This window comes from Falco naumanni, chromosome 5 (assembly GCF_017639655.2).
Source record: "Falco naumanni isolate bFalNau1 chromosome 5, bFalNau1.pat, whole genome shotgun sequence".
NCBI lineage: Eukaryota > Metazoa > Chordata > Aves > Falconiformes > Falconidae > Falco > Falco naumanni.
In genome coordinates, this window is record NC_054058.1 from 18,659,110 (window position 1) to 18,686,002 (window position 26,893).

Here is a 26,893-nt window from a genome sequence, read left to right on the forward strand (position 1 = left end):
TGCTTTCCCAAATATTGCCTTTTCCCTTTAGGAAATCTGGAACCATAGAATGGCATCTGTCAAGCCGTAGGCACTTGAGAGTAAGCACCCATCAGAATAACTTACTGTCAAAAACAGGTACAAATTCATTTCATCCCACTTTGTGCCATATGCTGCTGTCAAAACTTCATGAACTGTTTAGGCAGCATGTTGGGACATTTTGACTAACTATGAGCAGTGCTATTTTTTTCATTGCTTTGTGTCATCTGCATTTATAATCGGGTATTTCCCTGAATTTGGTTTGGTCTCCGAACAGAGAAGCCCGTGGAAAGTGAACATCACCTGGGAAGGTAGGCACAGGCCAAATCTCTGGATTCAGCCGCCCCTGCTTATTTGGTGCCCCAACTCTGAACTAGAAATTACACTGTACTACATTGCTCAGGAACCGACTTACTCTTCTGTTTTAATGCTGATGTTCTAAATTTGGGGTGATTCTTTCTCCTGTGATTTGATAAACCCCCTGAATTCTGGAGCAGACTGGTAAGCTAAATGTGAATCTCATTTTGTGCTCCTTGAGCCCAGCCATTTTGTTCTGACAAGAAAATTAACTAGCACACCCTTCGCTATAATAAGTGGGAAACAGACCACAGGATAGGTAAAGAACACATTTGCTGTTTTATTGGTGCCTTGCAGGGCAATAATACTGAAAAAGGGGAATGCAAAAGAAACAAAAAACCAAAACCAAAAACAAAAACCCAGGATGGTGGCAACCCACTTTGTATTTTTTTAAAGAGTACATCAACTCCTGTTTTTTTTTATTTATTGTGGCATGAATGATAACATAAAACCAAAACATGAAAATATACAACTTATATTACACTATGTGTTATGAACAAAATATAAATCTATAACTCTATGTTATATTTACATAATTATTTCTTTTATTAAATTTCAAGTGAGATGGTAGGTTGCACATACTTTGTTTTAAGCTCCAGGCATTTGATTGTCTCTATTTCTTTTCTATTTTCATTTCACTTGTAAAATCCAAAATGTTAGAAGGAGTAAGAGCTTTAGAGCCAATGGAGCTATATAAATACTGTTTCAGCAAACCAGTGACAAAAACACTGGGGAGTAGAGAAATCAGTCAGTAGAAAAAACGAACTTGACATGTTCTTCAATCTGGGAAACTGACAAGTTAAGATAAAGTTGAAAAAATGTAAATATAAACCAAGCTAAACAGCCAGCCCATGCCCTGTGAATTGAGGATACACTTGAATCCACATCAAGTGAATTACACACAGTTCTTTGCAAAATTGAAGGTACGATTCTATCGAGAAGTGGGCAGACAAAAATACTTCCTATCCAATACATCATGCCCTTAAACGTACGAGATATCATATAGTTGCCATTCATTCTAGCAGATGAATTCTTGCTAAGTAAAGTCTACGTTTCCACGGAGTATAATTATTTTTGATGTTACGAACGTGATGTCAGAGGCTTCTTCGGGGACAATAACAGCTCATCTCTTTGGATTAAAAAGAAAAAGCTCTGAAAATGTGCTGTAAAAAGGTTAAAGACAATTTACTTTCTAAAAAATGATTTAATTAAAGAGAGAGTCTACTGCAGTAACCAAATCTTTGAAATAATGTCTTCGAAGAAAGAATTTCTTCCATATGCATTTGTAATAAGAGGATTTGGTTACAAAACTAATTAAATGCTATAATAATAGCTAGTGTTCTTTTCTGGGGGCCTGATTAATATAGCGGAACGGTTAAATAAAGATGTTAAATGCACTTAAAAATCCTATTTTACTAATATAAGGCATGAATAAATTGAAAAAGGATATACTCTGTGTTATTTAATTGAGCTTAGAAGCAAGTGCCTCAGTTTTTTTCTTCTTTCTTTTCCCCTTTTCCCCACTGCTGGTGTTGTTCTTTTGTAAGCTTGTGAGACGCATGGTATAAGCGGCTCCCCCCTGTTTAGGAGGAGATGGGCTCTACATCCCCTGACCCCGGCAGCTCCCCAAGACCATCTTTGCTCACCGGGTTCCCAGGGAAGAGGGGAATGAAGCCCACCTTGGCATTAGGGCCTCAATGCGCTTTTAGGTTAATATGATCCTAATCTCTTCTAACCTGGTTTTTCTACATGCTCCAGGGCACAGAACCCAGGAAAAAAAAGAAACAAGACAAGAAGATCTTTTTAAAATGTATGTTTTGCTTTGCTTTGTTTTTTCTAAGAAATTAAAGAGGGACAAACAGGGCCTCATTTTCAAATCTGGTATTCTACTGCCGAAGGCTATATGGGCGCTCATCCTTGGACCCAACAAAACATTAGCACAGGCGTTAAGTATTTCGCTAGTTTGGGACCCCAGAGCCTTTTTTTTTTTTTTCCTTTTTTTTTTTTGTTATTTTTTTGTTTCCTTTTCTTTTTAACATTGCTGCATTGGTTTCAACATCCAAATGCAGGACGTGGATAGTCTGCTAAAGCTACCCATTTGACAAGCCTGACGGAAGCCCAGGCTCTAGTGTAGTCTCTCAGACAGAAATGTGTATGGTAACAAAATTAGCATTCATCTGAGCCCTAGTCCAGGCCAAGGCAGTGAGCGGAGCAGAGCGCTCCTGCAGAAGGGCTCTGTCGCGCCATCCATTGCCGAGAGCAGCGCTCGGTCCCGCAGCCCCGGCACAGGTGCTCCTCCGGCACAGGACCGACCCTGCCCACGGAGACGGGGCTACTTCCAGGAGCGTCTCCTGCAGCCCAGCCCATAGCTGGGGGCTGAGATTCGGTCCTGCTGAAGTCAAAGGGCCTTTTTCCCACTGACCTCTCCGAGGCCGGCTTTCCAGCCCACACGTCTGAGACTCGCTCCAATCACGCCTGCTGCAGTGGCACCTACCTGGAGCTAAAACAAAGTATTCTGGTAGCCCAAAGTGACACAATTAAACCAGAGAGTCTCTATAACGTGGTGGAAATCAAGCATCCAGCAAATGTGAGGTGAACCCACAAGAGTCAGAAGTAATTTGTTCACAAAGACAGGGAACAAATTTAAAAGTTTTTTTTTTTTTAAAAAAGGAGCAAATATCTGTTTTCACATTGTACATAATAATGATATAAAAACAATTGTCTACTTTTTTTCCTTCTTATCCAAACAGAGTGCTTCAAAAAAATTGGCTCTAGATGACTGGTGTAATCAAATAACTAAAATGAGTGATGAGAGAGCAGAAGTTAATTAAGATTGAAAACAACACTCCCATTAATTCACTCCATCATAATAAACATCAGAAGTTGACATGGCTGGGGCCAAAATTAAAATAAAAGAAAGAGAAATGGTGTGAGAAGAAGAAGAAGCGATTTGTTTTCATATGTATATATATATATTTGTATATATATAAAAAGGCAAGGTGGGGAGGGGTATCCATTTTAAATAGCCTAACAGCTTCATTTGCTGCACTGCCAAATTAGAACAGAATAAAATAAAGTTAAAAAAGGGAGGGGGGGTAAAATAAATTATACATAATTTACTAATCTGGGAACAGCTGACCATTATTATTATTATCATAATTACCATTACAACACTAGCAAGAAGAGGCAGTTCAACTGAAAAAAAAAAACAAAACAAAAACAAAACCAAACCAAAAACCCAACACAGTCATAAAATACAAACAAAAAGAACCCTCTCTGACATGGAGGACATGATCAGCTACTCCAAGCATAACTCGAGAGCAAATCTTCCGAGAGAGAGAAAATAGAAAACAATTTTTTGAAGCAGAAGTGGAAATCAAAACAGAGAAAACAGGAGAAAAATAAAACAGATGTTGCGGGGTAAAACTATAACACATCCAAACCGCTCATCGGAGTATTGTCCTAAAGTCTTCAATGGCATTTGCTTGTTTGCTTTGCACAAGGTCTGCAGAGGTCAAGTTACACTTCAAGTGGGATTTCAAGAACCAAAGAAAGACACCCCCTCCCGCCACCCTCCTTCCCAGTTCCCCTCCTACCTGCCCCTTTCATCCTGCCCCTGCACTTAAGTGGCTGCACCAAGTGCTAAATTTGCTTGATTAAGGGATCCTTTGCAAAATTAATGCCGCCAAGTACTGAAGACCATGGTCCTGGTGAATGCCTGGGCTGGGATCTCACTGGCACTGAGATTCGCAGGGCTATTTTTACAAGTTAGAAGTGGTAACACTAGCAATGAGTCTCTCTCTAGGAGCAGGAATTTACCAGGGAGCAACATGAATATAAAGGTGGCATCCTCAGTTAGAAAACTGACTCAGAGGAAGGCTTTTGCCTCAGTATGATCCTAAGACTTTCCTTCCCAGGCCAGAGAGGAGCTCCCAGATAGCTGCTGTTTCGAATTAGGGGTAGCCTTTTTGGTTGGTTGGTTGGTCTAGAGCTAATCTAATGTTCCTGTCTTGCTACACAAACCTGGGTCCTCTCCTTCTACGTGAAGATCAGAGTGAGGAGATGAGAACAGACTCTTTGATTCACTTGTATTTACATTCTTTTTTTCTGAAATAAAGTGTAACATTCAGTTACCTTATTACAAATGCAAGGGGCTAACTTCTGCTCAGGATTACGCTTGTGTAAATCCACCTTCCTCACCTGGTTGCTGTTGCCCAAGGAAGGCAAAATTGCCCAAGCAAAGTATCTAAGTGCTCTAGAACAATGCTGAAAGCGTTTTAGCCCAGGAGAACAATTTTTGAGTTGTGAGAAAACAGCTAGGAAAACTCAGCACTGCAAAGGTTTGCGTTCTTACATGGCCCCTTTGAATACGGAAATCTCTTTATAGTTACTAGTTGTCCTTCCCACGCAAACATGTCACTGATAAAAATGAATTTCTGCAAGTGCAAAGGAGAAAAAAATGTCAGTTTAAAAAAAGATGCATTTTGAATCAGAGATCATTACTCAGCCACCCTGAAGGTACAAGTTCATCAAAACTGGACATCATATAACCTAATTACACTCAGCGAGGAGGTAACATTTCCAGTTGCCCTGTCCCGTGCAGAACAAATCACATCTTGGACAAGCCTTTTTTGCATTGTATATGCTGCCACTTGAAGTGTAAATTAAAAGCAAAGGCTCCTTACAGACCAAGTCATTTGGAGGGTGCAGGACTTCATTCTGGAACATGCTTTTTGCTCACAATAGTCCAATATTATTCTTATTAGTACCATAAACACGCACACAAGAAAATCCAAGACCATAAAATATTTTTTCTCTAAATTTCTTATCTCTCTCTCTCTCTCTCTCTTTTTTCACCTGAGAACGGCACCTACAGTTTCCTTTAAAAAGCAAAAGCAAAACCAAAAATATATGTCTAATCTCACCAGCTGCTGGTATATCAGGTTCTTCAAGGGATTGTCTAAGATACAACACTGTCCTAACTTAAGACAGAGCAGGAAGCAAAAGAAAAGCAAAAGAAAAACAAAACAAGAAGAGACCAATAATAAAAAAAAAAAAGCAAATTGGACTAGTTCAGCGCTTTAGTACAAATTTGGCACTTGCTCAAAGACTCAGTATGGTGTGCAACTGATGAAGAGAAGTCCTCTCTTGAAAGGAAATAATTGCTTGTTGGGGTTAACAGAAACAGACTCCCCACTTCCTTCCTTGCCAGCCACGCGCACAGGCACACACGCGCACACACACACACACACGCACTTCTGACCCAAATTTGCCAGGGAGGAGGAGGAGGAGGAGGAGGAGACAGGGGATAAAAGGAATTTTATCTTTTTTCTTTCCTGTCAGGTGCATTACCAAAAAAAAAAAAATTATTTCTCTTTAAACTGTAGCACAAAACAACAAAACACATTCACAAGCCACTTGTTGGCACTGTGTACCTGAGTGAGAATTTCTAGAACATTGTAGAACAAACAGCCATAAAGTTTATTTGAAAAAAAAAATAATAATAATAAAAGGTCGACGGGTAAGACTTCAGTGCTTGGGTATAGCAGCTGAATTACTGGCATTATTTTACCCATAGCTTATATCATTCTGTTGTTGTTGTTGTCGTTGTCTTTGTTTCCTTTCTTCTGAGCCTTTTTTCTTCTGATGCAGGCTGATGTCTATTAGTCAGCTGATGTCCCAACTAGTTAAGACTAACAGTTAAAGTAACAGTCAGTGTATGAGAAAGTTAATGTGCTTGGCCACTGGCAAGGATAAACCAGATGGGGCTTTATTTTTTCTTTTCTCCTTGAAGTCCTGTAGGTCATGAGACATTTGGACCCTGATCAGTTGGCTTGCCCCGCAATGTGATTTTCACTGTCACTGCCATAGTCTGCATCGGGGTCATCCTCTTCCTCATCATATTCATCGTAGATTTCTCCATTGACATCGTCGGTCTGCATCTCTTCCTTGATATGAGGCTCCTCACCTTTGATGCCATAAGTGCTCTGGATGACGGGCATCCCGGGCTCTGGGCTGCTGGACACGCTCGAGTGCTCGGAGGGCAGATGTGGGGAAGGCATTCCTGCCATGGCAATGGCTCCTGGGTAAACTACGCCTGCGGTGGCAATGGGAATCTGTGCTTGTTGCCTGCAATGAAGAAAAAGTAAAAGGACGTTTGAATACTGGAAGGAGTAAAGAGAGTGCAAGTACAACAGCACTTTGCAAGCCCATAGTATATGCTCCGGGGTGGCCCATGCAAGACAGCCCTTGTATCAATATTCCAGACCCTCCAGCTGATGCTCTTGACATGAACATCAGGCCCAAACCAACTTCACTGATAAGAAATCCTGATCTCTGTAAACATCTTGAGCTGTACCTGAACTACACAGCTTCAGCTTGCCTGTTTGTGATGCAGACTTCTTTACTGGATAACCTGGGTGTCCTATGAGCTGCCAGCCCAAAATAAACATCTTTTCAATTGTGGTCCAAATTAAGCCCCATGTATTTTGAAATTCTTCCTTTTAAATAGTCTAAGCTGCTGACAGGACTAGACATGGAAGTAACACATTGCCAACAGGAGAGACTAGGTAGCTTGCACAGGAATGGGGAGGTCCTGTGAGAAAGTACCCATGGATGAGGAGAAAGCAGGTCTCTCCAAAGAGTCAATGTTTACTCCATGTTCACTCAGCGATCTGGCCACTATTAGAGAGAGGAACAGCGGGACTTCTGGGGGGTTATAGGATGAACACCAAGGGCCTCCCACTGGAAGATGATCGTTTCCACAGTACGGCACTTGTGAAAAGCAGAAACCTTTGAAGGATGGAGGATAAAATTGGGAAAAGGCACACTTAAACCGGAAGCATGCATTATTTAAAAATAAATAAAAAGCAAGCAAGCAACATGAGCATTTGAGAAAATCCTCTACAGGATGCCTTTATGTGGCATCTAAGCCTTGGAAACCTGTCTGCAGTAATGAAAGAAGAATTATTCCAGGCCATAGAAATTCCCTTTGCATCAAGAACACTAGCTGTGTTATACTAGTGTTTGTTTCCCTGAGAAGCTTCAGGGTCCCAACAAGCCTAGAGGTTTAAAATTCATGCTCCTTTTGTTTCCTTGCTGCATGAAGTAATTCCATTGCAGTAATACTCTTCAGTACATGCTGCACATTGTAATGTCATCAGCGGTGTGTCCATCTGCACTGAAAAGCCTTGCCACAGGAGACAGGGCAGAGTCTCTTGAGATGAACATTCTTAATTAAGAATGAAACCCTCCCCTGTTCCCCTGCCTGCCTGTGCCCTGGCTGTACAGTAAGCCTTGCACAGTACAGTGATCCTGAAAGACTTTCCTCTGCCAAACAGCTTTACATTTGTTTGGAATTGCTTGCTGCATTTTCAGATCCTTCCTGCCTGCCATTCGAGCGAGGCCTCCCTCCACACAGTCCTTATTTCCGTGTTTCTGAAACAAGCAGAAGTTGTCTCAGCTGAAGATATAGCTCTTAAATGTAGGGAGCGGATCTAATTTGCATTTTATTCTTAATTCAATAGGAAGGCTTTTGTTTTCTGGAGTCAGCATTTCTGCAACAAGATTCAGCACACTTAAATTGCTTTTAATATTTAACAATAGGAACACTTTGCACTTAAATGGTGCTTTTCAGAGTGCTTTTCAAATATTAAATAATTTAAGAATAGTATTTTTCCACTTCTATAGGATGTCCACTCCAGAGGATCTCATAGCAGTCCTCCGACACTAATGTATTAGGGCTCTCAGCAGTCCGGTGAGGTGAGCTTCCACACCACCATTAAGGATGAGGACGCTGAGACAGGGAAGCATTAAGGCCAAGAGTTGCCAAAAATGCCCAATCCTTCCCATTGCGATGCCATCACACGGGCTTTCAGCATGTCCCAGCAGCTCTTGCAAACCCAATCACTTATTTTGGTACCCAGTCAGGAGCTGGACTGGTGTTTACAAGTTTTGCCCTGGACGACCTGTACCGGGTAATGGAGTAGATGGGGAAGTAAACCCAGGAAAGCAACTGTTGTGCTGCGACTGCCAGCATCAAACACTGACCCCGCTGCAGCCACTGGCCGCTTTGTCAGTAACTTCTATGAAGATTTTACCCCAGGTTCTGTGCTCTAATGCCCCAGTGCAAATTATCTCCAGAAATGTCTTGATTTCAATGTCAGACTTGTTTGGAAAGCTAAATAATATGCAGAATGTTACAAGGTTAATTTTTTTTTCCCATGATGAAGCATGCATGTTAACCAGATAAGCAGTGTTTTGGGGGCTCTGTTCCCATCTATTCTTTTTCCAGAAGGCCCCCCCTCCTCTTTTTTTAATCTCTTGATGCCAAATGTTGGCTGACTTCCCTGTGTTTGTTTCAGTGCTTACCATTGGGATCACTGGACCTGCCAGCACCACAGGGTTAAGCAGCTCAAATTTCTCTGCTGAGCGGCTTATTGTAACAATACACACTGTAGCTGTTTAAAACACAGTCTGATGACACTTAACAGTTGCTGTACAGATATTCTCTCCTTTATTGCTACTTCTAACCATTAACTGGAGAGATGTGCAACTCAGTTAATATTAATATTATTCCAAATTCAGATGAAACAGAACAGAAATTCCATTATTTCTGAGTGTTTTCTTGTTCCTGGTTTTGCTTTAAGACCACTATGTAGCTTTTAATTTTCTGGAATGAATACAGAAATATTGCAGAATATTTGATTACTTCCGATTCTTTTGATCTACTGTAACCAAAACCAAGGAGTCTTTGCAGAAGAAAAATACATGTCAGTTTTCTAGGTAGATTTTAATCTAATCATACCAGGCTGATCTATTAGCTCTTTATCAGAACCAGTCTTCTTGAAATTTACGCTCAACACAAAGCATTTAGCTTACCGTACTGGAAGACACTCCCTAGTATGACAAATGCCATCACAATGAACAACGCAGACAGCTTCATGCCTGACATGAATTAACTGAGCCAAGTCCATATTCCGGCTCAAGCTCAGTGTGTTCAGCAGTCCTCTTGCAGACCACTTCCCACAGATCAAACTGAATGCAAACTTGTATTTTTGGCTTTCAGATTAAGAGGCTTTACCATAGATTCAATTCAGATATACTCTCTGAGGCCCCATAATAAAGTAATACTTACAAGGCTTTATTAGAAGACTTACATTTCTTTGGAAAATCTTAAGCCTTTTTTTTTTTATTTTTTTTATTTTGCATGATCACAGTGGAAATGGGACAGCTGGCTGAAGCTGTAAGATGAGTATATAGCAAAGCCAACAAAAAAATCCCTAACTGCCTAACTTCCTCCTGGAACACATTGTTTTAAAGTATAAGCTTCATATTCTGTTAACAAGATATAAAGTTCTTGCCATTAAAATATAATATTTACCACACTGAATTAAGAATTCTCCCTGAATTTTTTTTTTTTTTTTGCTTAAATGAGCGAAGTTTTTAAAGGTCCCATACCCAACATTAAAATACTGCCTCATCTCCTGGCGTCTGTTGCGCATGATAGCTTTGTACTCGCCAATGCGTAATTTTTTGCCATCTACAAGGCAGGTACGCTTCGGCCTTGGCTTGTATTTGTAGTCTGGGTATTTCTCCAGGTGCTGTTTGCTGAGTCGGGCCTGTTCCTCATAGTATGGCTGCTTCTCTAGGTTTGTCATAGCTTTCCAGCGAGATCCTGTCACACAAAAAAAAAAAAAAAAAAAAAAAGAGAGAGAAATGAGATTCTACTCATCCACAAACACTGAAAGGCAGAGAAACAAGTAGGTCACCCAGAACAAGATACCTACGGTTATATTGCTTTGGGCTGGGAATCTGTCAGAGCTTCTAGACAGGGGTCAGGTCTTGTTTGTATTTGACTGGTAAACCTCTTGGGTATGGCCAAGAGGCAGAGAGAGATGATACTGGAGGTTTTGACTTGATGTTTTACTGAAACCTCCCCACATTACAATGTCTTTCAGGTGGGAAGTAAAACCATCATCCTGATAACGAGCAATCCCTGACACTTGGTTTTAGAAAACAAGGCAGTGTATTTTAGTGGAATGGCCAAAGATCCCTGAGATAGACAGTCTGCTCTGCTACATCCCTCCCACCTTCCTTTGGCCACGGGCCTGTTTTCACGTCCTGTTGTAGAGGAGGCACCACTCCCTTGTGCTGTGATCTAGTCGCTATGCCCCACCATGGCTGCTGCTGGGTACAGGAGCCTGCAAAAACCTTGAAGCAATGCGTCTAAAAGCTATAAACTACCCCATATGTCTCGGTGGGGTTTTAACTCCGACTAAGTCCTGGTGAACACTGCCAGCTCCAACTTCAAGAATTTACTATGCGTCATGAAGGGAAGAGCACTGGGATACCGGCACACCTCTCCATGGAGCCACACTGTGGCTTCATTGCTGGCAGCCTTGTTTCTGACACTGCCTATGTTAGTGTAGATACTTGAGCTAGGGAAATAATGAAGACTTTACAATTGTTTTCAAATACCTCCTGAATTTTATAAACTAGCATTTCTGAAAGGACATAATATAGGAGCAGAAAGTAAAATTTCTTGAATCAGTTATGCTATTTTATTTTTCCACGAACTGTAGAACTGCTTCAGGGTAAGATACATTTCAAACAACAGGAATGGTCCAAGCTGTGAAACATGTGGCTTAGGAGAAAAACTTTATTGGAAAATAATCAATTTTCCCATTGGAAAAAAAGTTTGAATAGTTTCTCAATGTAATGGGTTCATAATGTCATATGTCATAGTTTACTTCCTCTTGTTCTTCATTTTTTATGGTTACTCACCCTGTATTTAGCTCATGCTATTACTCAGGCTGGTCTTAGCTCACTGTGCCCCTAAGACTCACAATACAGAGAGCACAGTTATCCCTTCCCAGGAAAGAAAACCGTTTGGTTCCCTCTAGAAATGCCCCTTCTGATTACTGACACCACTTTCCCCATTGCTCTTTGAATCTTTATTCTAATCTGTAGTTTGGGCTTCTGGAGTGAAGGACTCACAGGCTAATACAGCCTGACCTCACACCTAGAGATAACAGATTTGTAAATAATGATGTCTTCGTTCTGAAGAGGAGCAATGGAATCCCTTACTTAGCAAACATTGCTTTGCAGTCAAAACCGTAATTTTTCATAATATTTACAACACCTAACATGCAGAGATCCTCCAGCTAGTTCCGGGATGGGAAACAGTTTAATTACATTGTTACTAGCTTAGGCGCAGCACCACATTAGTGTGACTAGATGGTTTCTAGGGTTTGGACTAAAATTCCCGCAGGGCACTTTGTATGTCATACAGAGGTAGTGTCTGTGCACGAGGACCTGCAGATGGGCTCTGTGTTACACGGGGCAGCAAACCTCTGCGGCCGGAATCCTGGTCCGTGGCTTTGCCTCCTGCAGGGAAATTATTCCAAGCTTTTTCTGGCAAAAAAGAGTGGCTAGAAAAAGTGACACCAACTTTCCACATGTACTACCTCCTAGACTCCTAGACTTTGGACTAAACAACACAGTCATAAACATCTGGAGACTGCCAAAACACTAAACACCTACTAATGCTGCGTAAGATGGAAACATAGATAAGGCCTGTGTTGAATGATGGTAAGAGTTCAGGGTAAAGCATATGCTTTATTCATATTAATTCAAATTCTACCTCATAGACACTGGCACACTGGCATTTTAGCACATGAAGAAAATCATAAAATCTAGAATCCAGAGTTCTCTAATCACAGGCCTGCTGCAGTCCCAGCAGCTTAGAAAAACAGCCCCAGCCCCATTTCCTGCTGATGAATCAGTTTTTATTTATGAATAATAAAGTTGACAACCTCCGTCTTTATACAAATCTGGACATTTGCTTTACATGCCATGAGGGGACCTGCAATGTAGGAACTCAGACATATTTTGAGATAGACGGACAGACAGAAAGGTAGAAATTAAAATCAGTTGTTGCAAAATTGCCATGAAAATGTTCTATCCCAGCACAATCCCTCTTTTGCTGCGCTAGCTCACTTGCTGCAATCCTACAGTCAGACCTGGGCAGGCAGATTCCTACCCTTTCATGTGAAAAAATCTGTAAATAGTGGGTGAAGCTAGGTAAACATGTAAGTCTTTGCAGGATCGGGGCCATAAAATCTGAAATTTTGATGCATAATATTTGTACATACAGTTACACATACAATATTTATACATAAATGTCATTTGTTATGTTTTTCCTTCCTAAGCTGCAAACAAAAATCCTGGCAGTCTCACCTCTCTTCCTAGCAAATTTTTAATAGCTGCTTTCTGCAGTGATACCTCTTCTTACTATGACTTTAGTGTTTTTACAAAATATACTAAATATAATTTACTAGTATGTTTTGAAGTATCATAAATAATTAAACAAAGGGTTCTGTCAAAAAAATTTTGAAAAAGGGCACATTTTCTGATGATAAATCTTTGGCTTTTACATTTTATAATTTACACTTATTTTCTTAGTAATACACAAAATCCAGCCAGCTTTCTGCTTGGCCTTAATCTGAAATTTTGAGTGTCTGAAAAATATGGAACTCTGACCTTTGAATCTGCACCCACAGGCAAGCTAAGCTATCAATGAGTATTGCCAACAAACATATTAAAACTGGTTAAAAACACCTTGCCTTTGGACAAAATATATTTGTAATAGCTTTATCTGCCATTGTTTTATGTGTCCATAAATAGACACAGGCAGGCATGGGTACCTGTGCACAGTGCCAAGCCCAAGCCCAAGCCCAAACAAGGTGTGATTGAAGAATCTTGAAAAATCTTTATTTTTAAGGGAAGATTTACACTCTTGGGTGAGCTTTCTGCTCACCATCTGTGTTAAAAAGCTTTGAGTGGGTCAAGTATGCAAGGTTTTTCTCCTTGACTATGAAAAAAAGAACCTGTTCCCCTCCCTGGATGCATGCATAATCACAAGCAGGATTCTCACACAATTCTCCCTGATCTAGTGGCTGAAGTATTTAGAAAATAAATGAGAATATCATAAGACTTTGCAGCACCAAACGTGGCTCCTGCCACCAGTGTGAGCCAGGGCAGTCGGAGCTGCACCCACACAGTGTCTATGAGCACGGCTGCAGAGGCCAGCTGTTTGAGTCCAGGGCAGAGAAGAGATGCCCCACGTGTGCCCTGGCACTTGTGCTCGGGCACACGCACACATGCACTAGGTGGGAATAGGAGCTCTGCTTACTGTTGATTTTAAGCCAAGTTTCTCTGACAAGAATTTTCAGATGTTTGGAATATTGCCTAACTTTTAGTCAATTAGACTGACATTTTTCAATCTGAGTATCCGAATCAGGCTGATTTTACATTTAAAAAATACCCTCACATACACAAACACTTGTATAATGTGTATAGGTTTGTATTCACACACACATCCACGAGATGATTTCTGAAGGTAGTATCTATTCTCATTTGTTCATAATCTTTTTATGTAGACTTCTCAGTGAAATTAATTAAAATATTTACAAAAATATCGAAACAATGCATTATTAAATTGATAGGGTCCAGCAGACCCATTTTAGCACTTTTTTAACAATTTACTAAAAAAAAAAAATCATCCGCAAGTTTAAGTTGCAATGAACAGATGGATGACAAACGTATGCACAGATGAATTTAGCGACAAATCCATGTATCTAATTTTTATGCTCGAAACATAATACCACAGTGTCAAACATAATCCCTAGAGAATTCTAGTGCTGGGAAGGGCACTTCCTCTCATTTTACTATAAAAATGACCCTCGATTGGTGACAACTCCATCTAAGCTACTCTCTGTGACAACGAGCTCTCTGACCTCAACGTGTAGCAGTGCTGCTAAAAATGATGGTAAGGAGAAATTGTGGCTTTCTAATAAAGAGACCCTAATACCTGGCTGAACTCTAAGCTTCTAGTTGCTCACCCTCCGCCAGTTAACAGAGAGCTCCCTGCTGACTTCAAAAGACTGCCCTTTTGCAATTGAGGGAAGACCTTTGTAACGTTTCTGTCAGGAAAGAAGACATCAGGACATCCCTCTCCATTGCACAGGTGGAATAAAAAAATTAAATGTGATGCTAGAAAGAAATAGAAACATCATCTCTTACTGCCTCAGACCTTGCTTTTCCCCATATCTGGCAGCAAAACAGAAAGAGTTTGGAGTCAGCTATACTGTCTGTCACCTCAACAGGATCTGTAATGAATTTGCACATTTTACTCCAACTACTGTATATCTAATCAGAAAAAGATGTCCCCATATCTCCCTGATCTAGCGCCAAATAGTAAAAGGTGATTCCTTATGTTAACAATTTCAGCAGAATGGCTTATTAAAACCAGATTTTAGGGTATTATAAAATGCTTAGAAGCCCTTTAAAATGTCAACCAGGATCCCCAGAGACCGCGTAAAATGTCAGCCCAGCTCAAGCGCCTGTTTTAAGCAGAATGAATTAGCAGCGTGCTGTCGGAGGTTGTTATCCAAAACAATCAGTTAAGAGGGAAAACATCAAGCTCTCTTTGTACTTTCTATATGAAAAGGGCCATTCAGAATGATCTTGTAGATTTCTGAAGCTGATTATTTAAAAACAGGTTTAACCAGGTCTACTCTCAATTTAGAAACAGACCAAAACTATTACTGCCCTGTCCTCAGTCTAATCACATCATACACCTCTGACCAGTATAATCCCTTTTAACCAGTATAAGGTTATTTTACCATCAACATAACCAATTTAGCCTTCTAATCCTGTCCCCATAACTAATCTAATCATCCCGTACCACCCTTTTAATCATGGGTCAATATCGTCACATCTGCCATACACAGCCAATACATTCTGCCTCTCTGACCAATTTATCTCATTTCCACTTGCCTCCTGCTAACTTTTCATACCACTCTAATCAAGCCAAACTTCAAATCTTTGACCAGTCAAACCTCAGCATATTTACCAGCCCTGCAGTTGGCTAATGCTGCCATTACAACTGAGCTACATCTCTTGAGTTGTCTGCAAAACCAGTGAGACTTGCAGCCTAGGTAAAAATTTCCTGCTTAAGCTTCTACCTGGCCCAAGGGATGCTTAAGTACTGTAACAGTCTTTATCAGTAAAAATGCAACTTCTCCAATTTGGTCACAGGTATTCTTTTTTTCTGCAGAACACTAATTTGTTGGCCTCAGAGATCCTCCTTATCCACTTTCTGTATCATTCAGCATGTCACAGAGGAGTCACTTAGGACAAAATGTGGTCCTGAGAATTTGAGCAAGTAGTGGAAAGTTGAAAGACTGTGGCATGAAATTCAGTAGATGATGTTAATGACAAAGAAGTCTTGGGATGTGAAGAGTAGAGAATATGGAAATTAGATGTTCCTTTTTTTTAATTTCAAGATTTCTTGCAGAATATGGGAGAATTAAGAACCTCCAGGAGAAGGTCAGGCTTGAGACCTAAGGAACCTGAAGGTGCACAAGTCCATGGGACCTAATGAGATGCGTCCATGGGTCCTGAGGGATTTGGGGATGAAGTTGCTAAGACTATCCATCCTGTTTGAGAAGTTGTGGCAGTCTGGTGAAGTTCCCACTGACTGGAAAAGGGGAAACCATGCCCCCATTTTTAAAAGGAAAAAAGGAAGACCTGGGGAACTACAGTTCCATCAGTCTCACCTCTGTGCTCAGCAATATCATGGAGCAGATCCTCCAGGAATCTATGCTAAGGCACATGGAAAATAAGGAGGTGAATAGTGACACCCAACATGGCTTCACTAATGGCAAATTATGCCTGATACATTTGGTGTCCTTCTACGATGGGGTTACAGCATTGGTGGATAAAGGAAGAGCAACTGACATCACCTATCTGGAGTTGTGCAAAGCATTTGACACTGTCCCACATGACATCCCTGCCTCTAAACTAGAGAGATGCAGGATGGACCACTTGGTGGATAAGGAATTGGCTGGATGGTTGCACTCAAGGAGTTGCAGTTAATGGCTCGATGTCCGAGCGGGGACCAGCGATGGCATTCCTCACTAGAACTGGCGCTGTTTAACATCTTTATCAGTGACGAAAATCCGAGTGACACTGGGACTAAGTGCACCCTCAGCAAGTTTGCTGAAAACACCAAGCCGTGTGGCGTGGTCGACACGCTGGAGGGAAAGGACCCTGACAAGCTTGAGAGGTGGGCCCCTGTGCACCTCATGAAGTTCAACAAGGCCAAGTTCAAGGTCCTGCACATGGAAAGGGGAAAGCCCAAGCACAAATACAGGCTGGGTAGGGAATGGATTGAAAGCAGCCCTGAGGAGAGGGACATGGGTGTGTTGGTGGATGAGAAGCTCAGCATGACCCAGAAATGTGCACTTGCAACCCAGAAAGTCAACCTGATCCTGGGCTGCATCAAAAGAAGCATGACCAGCAGGTCGAGGGAGGTGATTCTTCCCCTACTTCACTCTTGTGAGACCCCATCTGGAGTACTGCACTCAGCTCTGGGGCCTCCAACATAAAAAGGACATGAACCAGTCGGATTGAGTCCAGAGGAGAGCCACAAAGTTGTTCAGAGGGCTGGAGCACCTCTCCTGTGAAGACAGGCTGAGAGAGTTGGGGTTGTTCAGCCTGGAGAAGAGAAGGCTCCGGGGAGACCTTATAGTGGCCTTCCAGTACCTAAAGGGGGTACTGGAAAGAAAGCCAGAGAGGGACTTTTTACAAGGGCATGTAGTTCTAGGACAAGGGGGAATGGCAAGAGGGTAGATTTAGATTATATATTGGGAAGAAATCCATCACTATGAGGGTGGTGAGGCACTGGAACACGTTGCCCAGAGAAGCTGTGGCTGCCCCATCCCTGGAAGTGTTCAAGGCCAGGTTGGATGGGGCTCTGAGTGACCTGGTCTAGTGGAAGGTGTCCCTGCCCATGGCAGAGGGGTTGGAATCAGACGATCTTTAAGGTCCCTTCTAACCCCAACCACTCTATGATTCCATGTTTCTATGGTATTTAGAATAAAAGCAAATAATAATGATAATGATAATAATAATAACAACAACAACAATAATAATAATAATAATATCATGTACTAAAGGGAAATATAGTATAAAAGGAAGATAATAAAAGTCCTTTAAAACTGTCAGTGTATAAAGTAAAAGGATGTTTAGGATCTTTTCCGTATGGTCATTGATTTGAACAGAAAGTGCTATGGCACAAATCAAATACTGTGGTGTGCTACCCCACAGAATTTAATTAGATGAAATACGTGGGCAAATAAATGATAGCAGCCGATTTGTGATTGCTCAACAGCATAATGAAATTAACTGGTTTTGTCTATTCAGTTCAAGTTTTCGCACCAAAACGGCCACAACAATCTCAGTAATTACAAAGACACAAGGACATTTCAGGTTATGGTTAATGTATACTGCTGGGTAGCAGTGGAAGCTTGTATCACTGTTGTCCTTGGTGCAATCATTACGTAGCAAAGCAGACATTCTAGAGACAGTAATTCTGTTGTGTCAGGTGCTCAGCTTTATTCAGACAAAAGTGCTTTGAGTTTTTCTACTGAAAGAACAGTGCTCTATCATTCTTACCTAGTATCTTGCTGATATTGGAGTTGTGCATGTCTGGGAAGGCTTGAAGGATCTTCCTCCGTTCATCTTTAGCCCACACCATGAATGCATTCATTGGGCGCTTGATATGGGGCTCGTTGCTACCACGCCCTCTGGATTCCCGATAAATTCTAGACTCTGAAACTCCTGCACTTCCTAAAAAGACAGAAAAAAGCATTCCCAGCTTGTGTTTCATTATGCAGCTTCCTCTGCCATCAATAACCTATGTGAGGTGCTGCACATGCAATGAGTCAGTGTTCACAATAGGTTAATGGCATTTCAGTTTTACAACAGAAAATACCACGTACTGTATATTGTCTAGGTTTTAGTTATTCTGTTGATTCATTATCAGATACTGTAGATTTGATTCACAGTTTAGACTTGAAGAGTTTTAATTGTTTTTTTCAGCACAAAGCATTGAACAGCTTTTCTAAATCATCTTCTATAACTTAATAACATAAACCCAACACTTATCAACACACATTTTCTTTCTACCTATCTACTACCATTTTTTTTGATGGGAAGGGGGTGATAATATGGCAACATTAGGTGTTTCTTCTTAAGCAATTCTCTAACTAGCAAATGAGCATTTACACATCTGCCTGGTTTTGTGCAGGTCTCTGCAACAGCCGAGAAAAAAATGAACATTACGCTTGCTTCATCAAACCAAGAAAGCTCCTACAGATGCAGAGCATGCAACACCTGTGGATGATCAGGTCTATAATTCATGGATTCACCGTGTGATCTCATTTATCCCACATCTGTTTGCCTCCTTTATTCTCTTTTAACATCAGTAATACATTCTTGGTACAGTCTTAAGAACTGCAGTGCATAGAAGAGAAAGCTAAAAATCACCTCCAGACTTAAGCCACCACATGATGAATCATTTTTTCCTGCTTTGTTTCATAGCCACTTCTTGCTAACCGCTCCTACTCCGCACAGGCCTCCAAAGCACTTGGTTTCTCCTTCAGACCCCATTGACATGTACACACAAAACTGGAAATTAGGGTAAGCCATTTGTACTGACCGTCAGAATCTCCACTCATGTTGAAATCCATCATTGCGTGGCTAAACTTCCCGTCTTCGCTCTGTTTTACTGCCAGTTGCTGAGTCAGGGTCTCCAGTGTTGTTTTGTCCTATATGGGCAAGATGACGGGATTTGGATCAGGAAAATAATTAAACACTGTAACTGCAAAGTTCACAGGTAATTTAGAAGGTTGATAGGGAAGCTGGATAACAATTCATTCACAACAGTTTACACATGGACAGCCAGATATTTAAGAATACATAATAGTATTTTTTCTGGAAGGGATATGGTTGCAGACTCTACCAAGTCCCTTTTAAAACATGCTTATTAGCTAATGATGAGCAAACTTCATAGTGTTGAAAAGATTGGTTTAGTTAGGCATGATAAAATTGGCTGCATACCTGAAGAATACTTCAGCTCTCTATGTCCCTGGGGCCACAAAGCTGGACTGGAAGTTTATATGATACACACTCTTTTGCAATGTATTTACTGTTTTACTCTATTTCCAGCCTGCAATCAAAGTCCAGGGACATGGGTGACTGCTCTTTTTCTTTTTTAAAAGGCATTATTTTAGGGAGCAGCCCAGAGGGAAAAAAACCACCCTGCAGTTCAAACTTTTTTCAGGCCTTGGGAAAGGGTCAGCCTGAATTAAGCATGATACTTGGGCAGCAGTTTGTGCTCTTGTCCAGACTGTTTTGCCCAAGCCTACTAACACCCCGTCTGTCATTCATCTAGTCAGAACTATCTGTGAACCCTGGATTGCAACAGGCTAGTGCGTGCTGCCAATTAATCTGTCAGGCTGCAGCGGTGTCTAAAGACACTGCCAGAACAACATGCCAGGGCCATTAATTCCAATGTTCTCTTCAAAACACCTCGCTTCCCCCGAACTGTTTGACTTTACAAATACAAAGGTGTTCCATTTTCCAACTGTTTTTGTTTTCCCAATGACTTTTACTCATAAACGTTCTATCTTCCTGACAATCATATGTTTAAAAATAAATCTTTCAGGAAAGCAATACTAACATTTCAAAATGTTAGGCACTGTGCCTTTTGCAAAGCTAAGAAAATGACATGATATGGCATAATAATAAAGTTGCTCCAGTCGAAAAAAATTCTTTTGAGCTTCTTCCTGAAGGAAAGATTGCTGTTTTGTTGCTCTATTCCACTCTTGATGACTGTAAAAGATCAACAAACTAAAAAAACTTCCAGATTTCACATGGCAACCGGAGACTTTACATCTATTCTATGTAGCCTAATAATGTCACTGGGTGGTATTATAGAAGAAAACAGAAAAGAGAACAATGCGACTACAGAAATGCTTCCTGCGATGTGATGTCCCTGCATCTGTAATTCAAAGAACAGTTCAAATTCATGTAAGTTGTTTCACAAAGGTTTTCTTGAGGGAGTTCGAAACGAGGCTAATCTGCTCCACTGTGTATGCCTGCACAGTTTAGGGAACACGAGGTTAACTTTCCTACTCCTCACATTCATTTTCATTGTGGATCCTTTTGCACTCCTAGTGCTTTGTCAATAACCACCGACAGAACTTTCAATAATGAAAGCATGCAAGATGAGTTATCCTCTTGTTTTTTTGCAGGAAAAGCTCATGCAACGGAGTCAGCCTATCACAGGCAAAAGGATTCTCTAGCACTACCAAGCACAGCAGATCCAGAAAGTTTGGAGAAGCTTCGAATAAGCACCTGAAGTATTCAGGCATTTGGTTTTACCAAACTCTTTGATCTACTGGTTTTAACTCAGCTCCTGTTTCCAAAGCTGCCTGTCAGCAGACAGAAATTCGGGAAGAAGTTGACTTCGTATTTCTTCCAAATGTATCTCAGATACATAATGGAAGTCATTAGTTTTTCCTCAGAAAAAATCTCTATTTACCATCAGCTTCATAACGATAGAGTTGAAAAATTGTTGCATCAGGAATAATTTAAAAATGCTGCCATCAACCTAAAATATAAAAGAACATCTCCTCTTGTCAGGTATGTTATGGGGGAGGGGAGTTATTCTTTTGCAGACTTTTCTTGAATCATGTATAAACCTCTTAGAGAAACAGAGCTGAGAGCGCAAAGGGCACAGGCTTAACAGCTTTTTCTTTATGCAGTAAACGCAGCTGTTGAAGTCGGAGGCAGTTACATTCAGAACCACACTCTGCCGACATGATCTGATTGAGTCTTAAGGTCAGCGAATACTCGGGCATGCTGTCTGCAAGGTACACGCTGGGTACGGCTCGTTTATCAGTTTGACTTCGCAAGCCTACAGATGCTCTGCCGCTATCCATCTTGGGCAAAGTTTTGCCTTTTGAGGTACCGCCACATTAGATGAAGTGAGAGAGTGCAGGCATGATGGAAGAAGGGCTGTGAAGGAATGCCAGATGAGTGCTGAGCTCCTGGGCTATGCTGCTCAGCCCCGGTGTTTAGAGGTGGCTCTCTGGACAGCCCAAACATGGAGGAAGAGTGTGTTGAAGGGAGACTACCCCTTCAACACACTCACAAGTTACTCCCTGTTACTTAAATGTAATGAATGACAATGTAATCCAATCAGCAACGATAAGGTACACTTTTCTGTGCTGATGTTTACGAATGTTTAAGTTTAAAAGGTATTCAGGCAAGAATAAGTCTAAGGTCTGCTCCCTCCTAAGCCTCTGCAACAGCATTAGGAGAGCAGGAAGAGACCAGCGACACCCTGGCAGGATGCAAAAGCCTGGCTACACGTAAGCAGCGTTCCAGTTCCCTGTCCTGCACTCTTCCCATTAAACACACTGCAGCTGATTTTCCCCAATGTACAGAAACGCTTTTACAAAGTATTCAAAATGGGCTAATCAGCATTCCCATGTTGTTTTGCTTGAAAGCATTCAGCTGATGACTTACTGCTTTTCATTTGACATAAGCATCTCTCTACCTTTCCTACAGAAGTCCTTCAGTTTATGACGAAAGTGTTTATGGAAGCTCCAGAGATACAAAGGAAAAAAAATCTTTTCCTCCCTGACCCCAAATAAACTGCCAACCTGCTGACACTGCTAGCCTAGCCTCCTCTCACAGAACCTATTTAAGAAATTCAGACAAGAGGTCCACAATGGTTTCAAATTCATACAAAAATAGGGTCTATTTATCATCATTATCTTAATTCAACAGCAATTCACACATTCTTAAAACCGCCGCCACTCCGCTATGTTGGATTAGCTGCGTAAACAGTAGCAAGCGGCGGTACCATCCAGTGATAACAGGTGGAGTACACACACGTTGGGTTCAGCAACACACTTTAATAATGCCGTTATGGTGCAGCACTAGAATTCAGGAGGCAGTGGACCATTCCTGCACACTATGTGGGACTATGCCTTAGACTTACCATTTTATCAAGCTCTATATCCAACTGTCTTGCTGGGCAGGGAAAGAAATGGGGAAGAGAGTTCAGCTGATGAAATTGTACATGCTTTCAGGTTTTTAAAGCTACAAGAAAATAACCAGAGTGATAATCTCTTTGAGATTTACCCCACACCCCAAAGGTATGAAACGCTATTCATCTAATGAGCAATGCAGGAGTGGCATCCAGCTGCAGCCTAGAACCGACACTGCTGGGAAGAATGGGCAAGGTTGGTTCACACCTGGGAAAGTGGTTGCAAAGAATTGGTTGAGACCTGCTGAAAACCGGACAGCACAAAGCAGTGAAAACAAATGGCAACGCTTCTGCTCTTGTAGGCGAAGAAACATAGGGATCTCTTGCTAAAGACGAAGTGATTTTTTTTTTTCTTCTAGATTTCTGAATTGTAGTTCAGGCCTCAGAATGCTGGAAGACATCTTATAAACATCTTTTTCCTCTATGAAGAACTTCAGCAGAGGTTGGGAAAAACTGTCCCAATGGTCACTTCTATTGGATTGTACCAGAAACTCTCTATAGGTGCAGCGAGAGCTCTGTTGTCTGGATCATTTAAAATTGTAATGGGCAAACCAGAGAAGATAATACTGTAGAGAGGAATCAATGCCACAATAGCCCAACTGTTCAAAGTATAACCAGAGAGGTTTCATCAACAGCCACAATGTGACGAGAAATTTCTAAAACTTTATTAATCAAAGAAAGTAATCTGCTGGAGAAGATTGATTTGTACCACAGGTCCTAGCAATGTTCTAATGATATTTAAAAGAACAATGAAAAACACATACACACACAGAATGTGTCATGTAGAAAAAAAAAATATAAAAAATGACTAAGCACTGCAAGTCAGACTCAGTTTTGTGGTCAGCTGCAAAAGTTACTTGGCTCTCTGTCATGGAGAGCTGTCATAGTTTAACAAAACATTGATCTAAAAATGACAAGATCTTGGTTGCAGTCTCTTTCATAGAAGAAACATAAAACAAGAAGAGTCAAAACATATGTAGAACAGCCTGATAATGTTTGCCAGAACTCCTCCCACTACTACACAAACGTGAAGCAAAACCTTGGAAGGTTTGAGAAATAAAGACATTCTGGTATATTTGCTTACTCCCCCCTGACCTCACTGCTCCTGTTTTGTGTTGGATCATGGTACCAACGCTCAGGGTGCACCTCAGACCACGCACATGCCTCCACTCCTGAAGGACTCCACAGTTCTTCCAGAATACTGTGAACGCTGGGCATATGGCAACGGATCCCTCCTCCCCCTCTTCGAGACATCCTTTTGGCTGGGGTATTTGGCAAACACTGACAGTACTCTGAACTCCGTTAGAATTGTATTTTGGCAAGAGCTGTTTTTCCGATTGCATAATTCAAAGTTAGCAGTTTCCCTGAAGCAGTCCACTCTTCATTTTTCTACTCCCCCAACCCTACCCCCATTTCCCCTGATATGTATATTTTTCCTCTCAGTTTGATGCCTGCAGAGATACAGCCAGTGTAGAATACCAGAGGAGGAGTGTTCAGGCACACCTCTTCACATTCCCGCTTTTCTTATCCCAAGTGAACTGAAAGGCCAGGCGAAAAAAGATGTGTTTGTAGAGGAGCTGGAGAGTGCGCAACACGGTTACCTATGGACCGCAAGGAGAAACCCACTCATCAGTTCCTGCCCCTAAGAATTACAAGTACACTGACGGACAGAGTGCCTGCCCCCTTTGTTCTTCAGTGTCAATACATAAAAACAAACAGATGGTTGCCTTTTATTGTCCTTTCTAATGTCCCATTTCCCCCCTTCCCCCTCCGAGTGCAGTTTGTCCAGCTTTTTATCATCCTGTTCTGCAGGAAAAATTCCCACATCTAAACTCTAATGCTGGTATTTTCAAATAGATTGAGTTTTGATAATCTAGTTTTTATCTTAGATTGTTGAGCAGGCCCTGTGGCAGCATCTAATGTGGTTTGTGTTGCTTGAGGCGGAAGCCTTCGCTCAGCAAGCCCCAGTAAATATCAACCATTCTGACATACATCTTGGTCAATACGCACCAAATCTTTAAGTACTGGGCAGATTAGCTGCTAGACTATGATCCTGCAATGAAAGTTCACTTCTGTTTATGACAGAAAAACATCTTTAATTATCAGACACATTGGTGGTGCCAGGTGTTATCCATTCAACATTATGATATTTTCTTCAGCTCTCCAAAAAGGTGAAGTGTCTTATCCTACATCTGACATGAGTGAAGACTTTGTAAAAGTAATCTTTCTGCCTCTTGCAATAAAAACCATCAGAATAGCTTGTGCTATAAAATCTTTATCCAGTCTTTCAAAATGTGGAAAAACATGAGGTAGGCAGGCATTACCAAGAGCTGGAAGAACTTAGAGGAACCACTGGCAGCAGTGAGAGGTATGCCCAGAGGTTTGCACACAATTAATTATTTGCTGTTCAGGCTCTACTCCTGCATGTTAATGCCACAGTACTTCAAAGCAGGTACTGCGCACACTGTCTACATCTCAGTCCAAACCATGTTACAGTCCAGATCCTGCTACACCTGTAACTGCTGTAAGAGAATTCCCAGCTCTTTTCAGAGGGATCTTCTATTTACATTTAGGCTCTTCTATGTAACAGATCACATTGTCCAAATGTTTTACACTCATTGGTGAATTTAGCCACAAAATTTCACAAAGGCGTTATTATTAACTCTGTCTACCAGATGGGAAACTGAGTCATATACTATGTGACTTGCCAAAGGTTCCTTAGTAAAAACCGGTAGTCTTAGGAACTGAAACTAGCACTCCTGAACCTTATCTAAAAATTGCAACCTCAAGCTCATAATTTCTTTGTGAGCGTGGAATGTGACTCTTGCTGATGGCACATGGTGCAAGGGAAAGCAAACTAAAATAAAAATAAGAGCAGTTACAGATCCTCCATTACAATGGACCTTGCTTAAGTAATGCTTGAAGGGCTGTAAAACTCATAAAAAGCACATGCATAAAATGATAAAATAGAGTGAGACTTTCAAATGTTGACTCAGTAATTGTTAAACCCCTTCTGGCTGCACAATTTTATAGTCTTCTACTGTACTAATGAAAAGGGAAGAAACAACGAAGAAGGGTTTTAGCCTTCCAATTACATAAACTCTGTGGACCACCAAAGAAGATGAAAGATTATTTATAATGTCACAGCAATTTATCATTTGGGGGATTTTTTTCTTGTTGTTGTTGCATCAAAGTTGAGTATGAAGAAACAATGCATTCACCACCCCCTCAGTCCCTTCAGTCTTGCTTATCTGAGATCTCTCTTTTTCATGGAATAATCCACCCACAGAACCTAAAAGCAGCATTACAAGCAAGAAAAGAACATTCATTATTTGTGGCTCTTCCTGAATTTACGTACTTCTTTCAGAATTATTACATTCAGTCTTTACTGGGCTACATCACTTGGTAAAGGAACCATATCTTTTGTTTTACAGTATCTATTCACACCCAAAATGGTTCAATACTGCTTAGAAATCATTGTATCTGATTTGCACTCTATACGAAGTGCTATATGGACTCAGTAGAAAGGTGCCCTATGAGGTGTTATAGGGAAAAAATCAGGTGGATCAAGTAGACCCAGATATTTAACTACTTTTTTCTTAGGGAGAGACACCCAGTCACAGGGGGAATTTGCTGAAATTTGCATGCCATTTTCTTTGCCACACGTTGTGGACATATGTCTTTGGTTTCTAGGGGTTCTCAAGTAAGTACCTTTTGAAGTTTCAGAGTCCGCTGAAACAAAAAGAGGAAAATCATCAGTAACTTGGCAGGGGTCAGGTCCCTAAAATGTTTTTTTTTGTTTGAATTCTTCACCTGAGAAAGAATTACTTCTTCAGTGAAAAATATTATTTGACTTCAGAACAAACTGATGGGAAGTAGCAATTCTAGAGGAAATGAGGACAGGCGAGGTCCTCTTTTTCTTTTGTTAGGAGCTCTGAGAGATAGTGCAAGTCAGGATTTTAAAATGAAAATGCAGGTAGGACTGGCCCAGCCCATTACTTTAAAGAAGAAATAAAAAGGAAAGCAAAAGCAAAGCAGAAGGATGAGACACTGCTTCCTTCCTACAAAAGTTTTTACAGTGTGCACATAGGCATTGACCTCAACCAGTTCTAGCTGTAAGCTGCTGGTTGCAAATAGGTTCTTACATGATCCAATTTCTCACCTAGACTGCTTTCTGGGCTGACATGGTCTGTTAACTTTGCATGAATTGTTCAGTCGCTGAACCTTAGTTCCCCAGCTAAGCAGGACAGAGACCATGACATTGTCCCACCACTGTGAAGAGTTTTGAGATCTCTGGATGAAATCTGCTGTGTAAATTTTAATGAAAGGTTTCACAGCGAGTCAGAAACAGCTGCTACAGCTGATCAGTGAGGAAAAGAAGGGTTAACTGGGGAAAAGAGCTGGCACACGAAAATTGAAACAAGATGAAAATCACAACCCACACAGGATATCCTGGGAAAGAGGGTCTACATGCACGTAGAGAAAGCAAGAACACAGTCTCTGCTTTCCTGGCAATTGTTTATTAAACAATGGGTGGCTCAACTGCAC

General features: G+C 41.1%; 1 protein-coding gene across 9 annotated transcripts in view; it reads right to left on the reverse strand.

The window, feature by feature from the left end:
• Positions 1–631: 631 nt before the first annotated feature.
• Positions 632–26,893, reverse strand: part of SOX5 (SRY-box transcription factor 5) — a 341,279-nt gene continuing 315,017 nt past the window's right edge. For all 9 annotated transcript variants that reach the window (XM_040595770.1, XM_040595774.1, XM_040595773.1 and 6 more), the window contains 4 exons: positions 18,944–19,052; positions 17,899–18,072; positions 9,835–10,051; positions 632–6,504 (listed from right to left, as the gene is read on the reverse strand). In XM_040595770.1, coding sequence (XP_040451704.1) covers positions 6,201–6,504; positions 9,835–10,051; positions 17,899–18,072; positions 18,944–19,052 — 804 coding nt within the window. In that variant the 3' untranslated portion in view covers positions 632–6,200. The remainder of the gene's footprint in view (positions 6,505–9,834; positions 10,052–17,898; positions 18,073–18,943; positions 19,053–26,893) is intronic.